This window comes from Eumetopias jubatus, unplaced genomic scaffold, assembly GCF_037043125.1.
Source record: "Eumetopias jubatus isolate StellerSeaLion01/CBP00866 unplaced genomic scaffold, mEumJub1_p1.0 scaffold_30, whole genome shotgun sequence".
In the NCBI taxonomy this organism is placed as follows: Eukaryota; Metazoa; Chordata; class Mammalia; order Carnivora; family Otariidae; genus Eumetopias; species Eumetopias jubatus.
Window position 1 is genome coordinate 1,154,904 of NW_028274836.1, and position 11,209 is coordinate 1,166,112.

Here is an 11,209-nt window from a genome sequence, read left to right on the forward strand (position 1 = left end):
CCCTACTCTGTCACCTTGGGTCCCTTTCTTTAAAAAGTAGAAAAAAAAATTATTTACTTGGCAGAGAGAGTGAGCCCAAGCAGGGCGAGCGGCAGAGGGGGAGCGAGCAGCAGCCTCCTGCCGAGCAGGAAGCCCACACAGCGCTGGATCGCAGGACCCTGGGGTCATGACCCCAGCGGAAGGTAGAGGCCCAACCGACGGAGGGGCCCAGGCGCCCCACCTTGGCTCCGCTCCTTCTGCTCTGCTGTTACTCCCTTTAACCACATCCCCCGCCCCACACACAGCGCGGAGCGTCTGCAACCATGCCTTGTTCTGCGCGCACACGTTTCAAAGGTAGGTGAGTCCTGCTGTCTTGTATTCCGCCTGCTTATTTTCATGACCCAGCACAGCGCCCCAAGCCATGCAAGTCGCCCTGTGTCCAGCTCCTGTGTCCCCAGGGCTGTGCCCTGCCCCGTGGCCTCCCTCCCCCACGGGACTGTCCCTCACTGGTGTCTGCCCTGCTCGCTCTTGCCCCCGCACGACGAGGGTGCGCGGAGTGCCCGGGTGCACCTCGCCCGGGGGGCCTGGAGAGGACATCCGTGGAGTGGAGCATCTGCCAAGTGGGGTCACTGGGCCCTCCGCCATCACGCCCTCAATCTTCGGCATCTGGCCACTCCAGGGGCTCCGCCCTTGTCACACGGGGTGGGGGCTTTCTTTGGTCCTCAGCGGGGCCTCCTGAGGTCAGTCAGTGTGGGGTCAGCGAGCCAGCTCCACGGACCTCATCAGGGATCTCCCGGTGGGCCCCGCTCCACAGGGGTGGTCACATGCCGAGCCCAGGGAAGCAACACAGTCCCCACGCCATGGCACGTCCTGGACTCGACCCCCTACCTCTCCCTGTGGCTCACAGTAACCCCCCTCCCCTCCCGGATACACGGTGGCCGCGGGCACGACCGCCTGCAGTCAGCTTTGGGAGCTCTTCTGGCACAGCACTGAGCCACAGGGGCTGGGTCCTGGGTACGGGGTCCCCCTCACCTCCCAGCTGGCCTGAGGCTCCTGGTTAGTTTGACAGAGGCCCCAGCCCACAGCCCCGCACCACACCCTGACTCACACACCCTGGGGCTCTCACTTCCAGGCCTAGCACTGCAACCTCACCCGGCTGGCCTTCCGGGCAGGTCTCTGGAACCACAGGCGCGTGCGTCCCTCCCTAGGCTGCTGCGCCCCGCCGCATGACACAGCCCCTCCACACAGTGTGGAAGGCCCCTCGGTGTGTCGCCCTGCTCCCCTGCACTCAGGACCCTGAAACCGAACACAGGCCGCAGGCCCCAACACCCCAGACGGCCCCGCTGCACCAGGAGGGATGATGGGAACCGGAGGGAAACGCATCGGGGTTGTGAAGGAAGGCACCGTAAGCACCCCGGATCTTGCAGTGGACGAATCTATGCTGCTCCCCGTCCACGCAGAGCCCAGCCTGGTTTCCCTCCCCTCGTGGCCCTGCGCCCAGCTGGAACACGCAGAATGACGCGCCCCGGCACCAGCGAGGCGCCGCAGGGCGCTCACGAGAACCCTGCGGGGCTGCATCCTGGGGCCGGGGCTTGTGAAGACAGCCCGCTGGTTCTGTAAAATGCCATTTGTGCACGGGCTTGCATATATCCGAAGGAGCGACACCATTCCACGGGGACTGGGGGCTCCTGGCGGAGGGGCACCGGCCGGCCGGCTGGGAGCAGAGGTGGGGCCCGGGTTTCGAGGTCTGAAGGCCGGTGGGGCGCTTCCACCCCTGGCGCTTCGGGCAGCGAACGAGTGGGCAGTGGAGCTGGCTAGAGTCAATAGCCAACCGCACTGGGATGTTCCCGGCCTGCTGCGCGGGGGCCTGCCCCGTCCTCCACCCCCATCTAGAACAGGGACGCCCCTAGCACTGCCCCTGACTCGGCGGGCTGAGGACTACTTATCAGGGGTACGTGGCCATGGTCACATGGTCTGCCCACAGAGAACGGGTCCCCAGGGAGGAGGCAGGACTGCAGCTGGCCTCCGCCTAAGCAAGTCTCCCCCATGTCACTCGGTGGAGGCGTGGGGCCCATCTGGTCAAGTCCCATCTACAGGAGGCCCTTTATGCCGCAGCCTGCACACAGGGCCTCCCTGGACACTGGCTGGGCCGCAAGGGAGACAGACAGGAGGGACGCCAGCTGAAGCGAGCCCTCTGTGCGGGGCTTTGTGAGTGCCGGCCACGTGCCAGGCATGCCAGCCCCAAACTCACAGAAACGGTGCTGAAAGGCGCCGTGGATCTCAAGTCCACACGATGTGGTCCGACTCCCAGACTCAAGTGTCCTTAGTGGCCCCGTGTGTCAACATTGCGGGACGCTCGTCCCCGACTGCTTTCTTTGCCCTCGCTTGCACAAATTTACAACGTGAGCTGACGGCAAGTCGTGGTTTCGGTACACTCGTCTACCAGAGGCAATGTGAAGCAAAGGGAGCAAGGAGCAGAGCGCGAGGAAACTCGGCATCCAGGCCTGGGGGTGACCCGTGCCCCACACAGTTCCTCTGGTGTCCCCAGGAAACACCCAGGTCAGCCAAGGGCGGGCACGTGGGAGGGGCTGGACAGAGGCTGAGGATAAGGCAGGTCCCTGGGGAAAACCACGGCCCCAGAGGGGAAGCCGGTGCAGAGAGGAAGCAGCACACCTGAGCACACACACCAGGCGACAGGGGTAACGGACCTCCGAGGACACAGACCCCGGACCAGAGGTGCAGCTGTAGGTGCAGGCTCAAGCCGGAGACAGGTCTGACCCGCCTGCCCGCCCCACCCAGACGCTGAGAGCGTCCCTCTCCCTCCACGTACACCCCAAACGTACCCTTAGTGCACATGCCCGACGCCTACGCGGGGGTCTGCGTGTCCAGCGGACCAGCCCGAGTGGCCTTTCCACGGGGTGAGGGCCAGTCTGGACGATGCAGGCTGCCCAGGGACAACCACGGCCCCAGAGACGCCAGGCCAGTAAGACTCGGTGGCAACGACAAGAGCTTTATGAAGAGTCGTGATACCCTGGGGTTAATGATACCCTGCTACAGGTCTCTACGGTGAAACGTGTACAGCCTGGGGAACATCCACACCCGGAGCATAAGGGAACAGGGACACCGTCTCGAGCAAGCCAAGGTGGGCACCTGTGGTATGCGTCCTGCGTGTGCACCTAGGTGCACGCCCTCGTGGATGAAGGATGCTGTGTGTCCAGAAGGCGGCCATGGAGGAGCTGCGGGGGGCCAGGCCAGGGTGGATGGAGCTTCTTGAGCCTGCAGCCGGCTCAGGGGGCAGGACATCACTGCATGGCGGGGGGGGGGGGGGAGGAGAGAGGCAGATGCCATGCTGGACCCGGCCCCCCCCACCCCACCCCCCGGCCCCACACATCTCGCCCAGGCTGGAGCTTATCACGTCCACTCCCCCCGCCCTTGGAGCGGATTACTCAGCCTTTCCAGAATCAGAATGGCACCCTGGGGACCTCAGGAGGGGGGACAGGGGCTGCCAGGTCTCCAGGTGAGGGGCTGTGTGGAGGCCAGTGAGGCGGCTGGTCTGAGGCCCTCCACCCCCCCGGGCTGCCCCGGCACCCTGCCCTGGGGTCCGGACACAATGGAGTGCTCACCTGGAGCAGCATGCTGAGGCCCAGATTGCGGTGCCTCCTCTCCAGCTCTGACAGCAGGCACCCAAAGCGCTCGGCCGGGTCAGCGTCCTCACCCTCCGGGGACCGCTCCTCTTTATCGGCCTCCTGCAGAAAACGCTCCTCCTCCTCGGCAAAGAACGCCCTGAGCTTCTTGTAGTCCGTCAGGGCTTTCTTCCTGCGGTCCATCACGTGTCCCTGCAGGGCAAGGAGGCAGACGGCGGGGAGGGACACCTGTGTCCCCTGGATACACCCTGGGGCCTCCCGCCCCCACCGCTGCCCACCTCGGGGAGAAGGGTGTGCTGCTTGGCGCACGGCACTCAGCCGCATCCCTGCCAAATGGGGTCAGGGGCCCCTCCTCGGGCCGACCGCAGGCCTGCCGCCACTTGCCTTCCACACTGCCGCAGCAGACTCGGCCTGGCCGTGCAGGTCCCGGGCGTCGTTCAGGTCTTTTCTCATGATCTCCACAGACCCCTTGTTCTCCTGGAAAGACACGCTGGTTACCAGTGGGCATACGGTCAGAAGCTCCAGGGTGCCCTAGCCCCGCTGGGGGCAGACTCAGCGGGTGACCGTGGCCTTTCGGTTCTGCACAAGCAGACCAAAGGCACCAGAGGGGGTCTCAGCAACCCCACTAAGCTCTCTCCAGAAGGAACCGTGATAGGAGACACCTGCTCAGACTACAACCAGGCCACTGGACAAAGACCAGGCTCTGCGGTCCCTACTGTTATGTCGCCAAGGGAGTGATGCTGAGTGGCCTCTCAAGGGTGCACTGACCCTAGCCCAAGGGCCCCCCAGCAGGAGCAGACCCCAGCTCCCGTCCAGCCACCCCCAGTGCCCACGGGGACCCCAGGACCCACCACCTGACAGAATGCTTCCCTCTCCGGGCTTCCCTAGGGCAGGCAGGACCACACACGTTGTCTCTGCCCTGAAGGTCCTGGCTGTCTTTACTCCCTCTGTGACCCCACCTCCATGGGGTTCCCCAGGCCCCAGCTACAACCAGGGCCTCCAACAGCGGGTTTCTAGGCCGGGTCGAGAGCACAACGAAGCTTTCCATGTTGAGTGGGTTGGGGTCGCGGAGAGGGAGTGGGAAGGCGCTCTGGGGGAAGGGAGGGGGACGCACTGGACCTCAGCAGCTGAGTGCCAGGCTCATCGCCTGGTCCACCAGACAGGATCTGGGGGCGGGGGGGAGGGTGGGGAACAGAGCTAGCGGGGGTGGGGCTGCTGCAGGGTGACGTCACGCCCGGAGGCTGGGCAATGAGGTGCTGGGGGCGCGGCATGGGGGCGGGGTCGGCCGAGGGACACTGTCTTCAGATGGGGGGAGGGGTCCGAAAATGAAACATGGGGATGAGTGTGGGAGATGGGGGAAAAGGGTACGGACCAGCGACGGGGGCCGGCGATAAGGGCAGAGGACACTGTCCAGGGGATGGGGAGGGACAGGGCACCGTCTGGCAAATGAGAAGGGAAGACAGAGCACCGTCCAGGGATGGGTGAGGGGGGACAAGGCGTGATCCGGGGACGGGGACCCGGGTTGGAGAGACGGCAGGGCACCGTCAGAGTGGGGGTGGGGGTGGGGGAACGGAGGACTGGACACCCTGTCCAGGGGCGGGGCCCGGGCTTGGGGAGGGGGGGCAGGACACCAGCTGAGGGTGGGGGAGGGGAGACAGGGCACCGTCCGGGGCGGGGACCCGGGTTGGGGGATGGGACACCAGCTGAGGGCGGGGGCCCGGGCTGGGGACGGGGACGGGCCGCGCACAGGTCGCCGCCCGCGCGCACCTTGCCGCGCAGCGCCTTCCTCCAGCGCGGCTCCCACTCGGGCGGCTCGGGCCCCGCGGCCATGCGGCAGGCGGCGCACAGCGGGCCCCCGTCGGCGCGGCAGAGCAACTGCAGCGCCGCCTCGGAGGCCGGGCCGTCGCGCGCGGGCGCCGCGGCCGCCTCCTCGAGCGCCAGCAGGCGGCGGCTGAGCGGCGGGCGGCCGGGCTCCACGGCGCGCTGCCAGCAGTCGTCGGCGCACTCGGGGCACGGGAAGGGCCCGTCCTCCTCGGCCCAGAAGCGCACCACGCACGCCCGGCAGAAGCGGTGGCCGCAGTCGGCGCGCACCGGCTCTCGGGGCGCGCGCTGGCACAGGGCGCAGGCGGCCTCGGCGGGGCCCGCGGGGAGCGCCAGGGCGGCGGCTGCGGGGGCCCTCGGGGAGGGCGGGCGAGGCCGAGGACGCGGCGCAGGGACGGTGACCAGGGCGCGCGGGCGAGGCGGGCCCGAGACGCGGCGGACAGCGGGGACGGCCGGAGAGCCGAGGCCGGGGACAAGGATGGCGGCGGGGACGCGCGGGGCGGGGACGGCGGGGCGCCCCACGCAGGGTCCTGGCAGCGGTGCGCTCCACGCAGGGTCCTGGCAGCGGTGCGCTCCACGCTCTGGGGTCCTGGCAGCGGTGCGCTCCACGCTCTGGGGTCCTGGCAGCGGTGCGCTCCACGCAGGGTCCTGGCAGCGGTGCGCTTCACGCTCTGGGGTCCTGGCAGCGGCGCTCCCCGCGTAAGGTCCTGGCAGGGGTGCGCGCGCGCCTCCCTTCCCGGGTCCTGGCCGGGAAGCTCGCCTCGAAAGGTCCTGGCAGCGGTGCGCTGCACCCTCCCGTCCGCCGGCCGGCCCACATCCTCGCACCCTGCAATCTTACCAGGATTGTCACTTACCCCGCAAATGACTCTGGGGACGAGAGGGAAACTGTTCTACCGTTATATGAAGACTCCATTCTAGGGGTCTTTTGTAAGCTGCTAGGACCCGAGCTGAGGAGCGCCCGCCCCCGCGGGGTTGGGGCGGGGCTGCAAAGGGCCCCCGGGGGCCCGCCCCGCGAACCCCGGCCCCGCACGCACCTCCTCGCCTGAACGGTCCCGCTCGCCCCCCTGCCCACCCGTCCCCCGGGGACAGGCCTCCGGGCCGCCGCCCCGCGCGTCCCCGGCTGGAGGAATCCGGAGGCGGGGGACTGAGGCGGTCCCGTGAGACCCAGAGCTACCGGCGCCAGGACTTGTCTTCGCGATTCTTTAGGGGGAGTTACCTTGAAGACGACCAAGCACATGGTTACAAAATCACTACGATTTAGCACTACGTACTTTTTAAATCTTAAAAAATTAGCCTGTTACTCCAGACGAATGCAAAATCTTCTGAGTTACATTGCTTCCAGTTTTGTGTGTTTTTCAGAATTTCGGCACAGACCTGAGCATGCGGTAAACGGGCAGTGTAACTAGTAAACTACGGTTAGTTCTGTGGAGTAATGGTCAGAAAGGGGCGTCAAGCCCAGCATGCCTGATCCGCTGGGTAGGTTACCTCGGGACAGAAAAGTTAAGAGAGCAAGACAGAGGAGCGGAGGAGGCAAGTTCCAAGATAATCAGTGAGTCCAACAATAACAATGAAGGTCAATAGCCAAACTCGCACAGTTTGAGCCACAAATACACAAAGAGTTCACAAAATTTGGTCTAGAAAAATTTACTGGAGAAATAGCACCCCCCCCCCATAGGATTTGTCAGTTCACAGGAAAACGCAAGTGCTGAATGGATTGTTGTATATGTCTAGGTGTTCCCGTGATGTGTCCCTCAGAACCGGCCACCAGGACCTGCACACACAGTCGGGCTAAGGACTGCTGTTTGTGAGGCTGTGTGAATAACCTTGGGAGCCTGGTTATTTAAAATATATTATCTGGCCTCCAGGTCAGAACTGGCCCTTCTGGTCTGCACGCCAAGAGCTGTAAACCTTTTCTCACATCCCCTTCTGCTCCAGGCTGAGCCTGCCCCCCAGGATGGAATCCGGGAGGGGAGGCAGTCACACCTAGCCTAGGCTCCTTGAAAATACAGAAATGATGAGGGAGCAGAAGGCTAGCTGTGGACAGGCAGAACCTGACACCCCACAAATCCCCCCCACCATGGGACATATGTGACATTCCTCAAGACACTCCTGGCTGCCCTAAAGGAAAAACAAATAGTTAAGTTACAGAGATCACGATCCTGCAAGACATGGGATCTCCCTCCCTTCACAAAAGTCTGAGCAATTGACAAGAACAAAGCGTTTCTATCAATACTCTAGCTTCCAGAAGGAAACCTAGATACAATGTAAGGATATAAGGAAATGTCCTTATAACCTATAGCCCATTGACAGATACTTGAAGCAGGCAAAGTGTAACGTTCCTCCAGGAAGCTCCCAACTATCTCAGTGTTAATGCCTTACTAGAGGGAAAAACAACCTTAGCTTGACAATGGCAAGGCCTCCCCTGTCCTGTGAGTCTTGAAACCGCCCTTTCCTTACCTCCCCCAGCTGCTAAGTATATAATCAGCCAATTATAAGACCCCCAGGGCAGCAAGGTCTTTCTGCCCACGGGCCGCGTCCTGGTGCTTTAATAAAACCACCGTTTTGCACCACAGATGTCTCAAGAATTCTTTCTTGGTTGTCAGCTCCGGACCTCACCCTGTTGACCCTCACTTACAAGACCCCATCAGAAACATGAAAACATGGAAATTCCGCTCGCTTCTCTTAGGCGAACAGATGTTTGACTTCAGACCCCATCATCTGCCCTATAAATAGGGCCCTTACGGGGACGGTCCGTTGCAAGTCTCACCTGAAAGGGAGGACGCTCTGTCGGGGCCTCAGTCTGGACTCCAGCCTGGCTGTCTCCACGGGGCACCCCCAGCTGATGAGGTTGGATGTTGTAAGTGCTTGATATGTTGTTACTTTGCCTAATTTGCATTTGTTGCCTACTATTACATAGATGTGTAGATTCTTTTCTTCTACTAGGTTTCTATAATAATAGAATTTTCTTTCCTTTTTGAAATCAAGACACAGTTGCTTTGAATCTTTTGTTCAGAACATAGATGTGGGGGGAAAAAACCTCACTGACCAGTTACTAAGAAATAGGAACATAAAAGAAAACTTTTCTTCACTATTAAGGTAACAGACTCCCCAAAAGTGGATTTTGCAAATATTGCCTCTGGAAGACAATGTAGGAATATGTAGTGAGGACCTTCAGATTTTTCATAACCTTTTGGAATTCCTTTTTTCGAAAAAAAATATGTACTATTAAAATAACCCAACAGGGAAATAAAGCCGTTCCTGATTTGGCTTGGTTTGGTTTGGAGAAATGCTTGTTGCATCACTATTTGGGGAAAACACAAAAGCTTCAAAATTTCCACTCATACAGAATGAGCAAGTCGTAGTAGTCATCCGTTTGAAAATGTGTGCATGAGTTGCACCCCAATGTCATAGCAGCAATGTCACAATAGCCAAGCTGTGGGAAGAGCCGAGATGCCCTTCAACAGACGAATGGATAGAGATGTGGTCCATGTATACAATGGAAGATTACTCAGCCATCAGAAAGGGTGAATACCCAACTTGTACATCCACATGGATGGGACTGGAGGAGATGATGCCAAGTGAAATAAGTCAAGCAGAGAAAGTCAATTATCATATGGTTTCACTTATTTGTGGAATTTAAGAAACAAAACAGATGAACATAGGGAAGGGAAGGAAAAATAAAATAAGACAAAAATTGAGAGGGAGGGAAACCATAAGAGACTCTTAGCTGTAGGAAACTGCTGGTTGCTGGAGGGGAGGTGGGTGGGGATGGGGTAACTGGGTGATGGGCATTAAAGAGGGCACTTGATGTAATGACCACTGGGTGTTAAATGCAACTGATGCATCGCTAAATTCTACCTCTGAAACTAATAAATGTTTAAAGAGAGAAAATGTGTGCATGAGAGATTTCTGGAAATAAGGAAGAGCAAAGATTGTTTCATAGCCCCTAGGTCTGCTCCAGATTCCGGTGTGGGCTTTTCCCCCCACATCAAGCCATTCTCTGTGATACCAGCTGCGTGTTGTACAATGGAAGTGAATTCTTCCCAAGGATCGTGTTAGACCCCACAGGTTAAGGGCTCAGTCCTACAAGACCTTTCCCAAATTCAGATGCCAATTGCCAGTCCAGGTGTCACCGGTGCTTCTGACTGATATGGTGGTAGATCAGAGGTTCCAATCACAATATCCCATCCTCTTTTAGGACCAGCAGAATCCAAATTGTGTTGTATGGCATCCTCAGTTCCCAAGACAGACTAAAAGGTATCACCCGGCATTTCTCCCCTTCCCTCTGCACCCTCCAGGTGAGAGATTCAGCGGTTGCTATTTGAGGACAAGTGTCGGGTGGCCGGGGCAAAGAGGCTGCACAGGCTCTCCGTCATCTGCCTCTAGAACCATCCAGAAAATGGAAGACTCCCACTTCCAGGTCAGAGGCAGAATCAGCGTGGGTGATGATCTGGATTATTGCTCAGAATTACATTTCATGAACACCCACAAGACAGCAGGACATTTGCCGGGCTCTGGGTGTCTTCAATTCCCACCACACTGAGCCCAGAGCATTAAATAGGAGAATGCCTCCCCACAAACGGGCAGAACTCTCAGATCATCAGGCTGCGTTCCGAACCACTTCCCTTTCTCTGCAGATCATACTCTAAATGGATTCATATAAAATGTTGGTTCCCTCTCTTGCTGTGTCTCTCTGTCAAATAAATAAATAGAAGCTTAAAAAAAATGTTTTGGGATTAGATTGGCAGTGATGAAAAAAATCTGAGTATTGTCCCTAAGTCCGTGACAAACTAGTTTGTTTTTGAAACAATAGACCAGTACGACGTAAGTGAAAAAGGATTCCGAAGGGTAGGGCCAGAAAGGCCTCCAACAGCTGCCACTGTGGCCTGAGGAGTATTTTGAGCTGCAGATGCATCAGCAGATGCAGAAAGAGGCCTTTCCTGAGCTCCCCTCATCTGACCAGAGGCAGGCGCTAATGAGAAATGAGAAGCGCCCCATTCCCCTCTCCCACGGAAGTTCCAAGGCCTGAGGAACCCCGAAGGTGGGCACCCCCATGGACCTGCACGAATGACCCCGGTAAGCTGCCCGCGGACGTGCACCTCGCCACAGCTCGCCATCCCTGGAAGCCCGGAACCCTTTCTTCTCTCTTGTCCCGTCTTTACAAATGCCTTGTTCAGACGCTCCGGACAGTCCCGGCGTTAGTCAGCACGTGGGTTTCTTCCAAGGGATGTGTCTCACGGGTAGGAAGCAACTTTTTCTCTCATTAACGTGTTTACAATGTCAAATTCTGAGGGCCCCAGCCGACGACCTTAAACGATTTTCATCACAGGAAATAGTTATCCCACGTCTACGCTTCGTGTTTGACGTGTGTTCTATGGCATTTGGGGTCACCCAGGCTGTGCAGGGGGACCGGAGACCCTGTCAGCTCTGCGTGCAGGCGACTGACTGAGGACCCCAGGGTGTGTACGGAGAGCTGACTCCGGGGCTCTTGGTCTATGGGTGGAGAGTTCGACCCCACATCTGGGGGACACTTTTTACCTAAAAAAAAACTGACTCGGTGCAAATGTCACATTTGGCCTACGGAAAAGGAATCGGAAGTAGGTAACTTTCATTGCCATGATACATGCATGATGCAGAAGGCCGCCATCGCAGGGGTGGGCCAGGGGCCGCAGCGAGCCAGCCGGGGTTGGGGGTGCGCAGTGAGCCAGCCGGAGAGGGGGGCCGCAGCGAGCCAGCCGGGCTTGGGGGTGCGCAGTGAGCCAGCC

At 59.6% G+C, this 11,209-nt stretch overlaps 1 protein-coding gene across 1 annotated transcript; it reads right to left on the reverse strand.

The window, feature by feature from the left end:
• Positions 1 to 2,969: 2,969 nt before the first annotated feature.
• On the reverse strand, positions 2,970 to 6,681 carry RNF187 (ring finger protein 187). The gene is made up of 6 exons (XM_028094981.2): positions 6,661 to 6,681; positions 6,479 to 6,564; positions 5,391 to 6,270; positions 4,008 to 4,100; positions 3,603 to 3,815; positions 2,970 to 3,284 (listed from the first exon to the last, which is right to left on the reverse strand). The coding sequence occupies exons 1-6, from the start codon at positions 6,679 to 6,681 to the stop codon at positions 3,282 to 3,284; spliced, it is 1,296 nt and encodes a 431-aa protein (XP_027950782.2). The 3' UTR covers positions 2,970 to 3,281.
• Positions 6,682 to 11,209: the final 4,528 nt, after the last annotated feature.

Excerpts from the sequence above, each read along its gene's own strand:
- RNF187 (XM_028094981.2), bottom strand. The coding sequence starts at position 6,681 with ATGTGCTTGGTCGTCTTCAAG. Across the intron at positions 6,565-6,660 it reads TGTGCTTGGTCGTCTTCAAG|CCGGGGACGCGCGGGGCGGC; the intron begins GTAACTCCCCCT and ends GGATTCCTCCAG. Across the intron at positions 4,101-5,390 it reads GGAAGGCGCTGCGCGGCAAG|GAGAACAAGGGGTCTGTGGA; the intron begins GTGCGCGCGGGC and ends GTGTCTTTCCAG.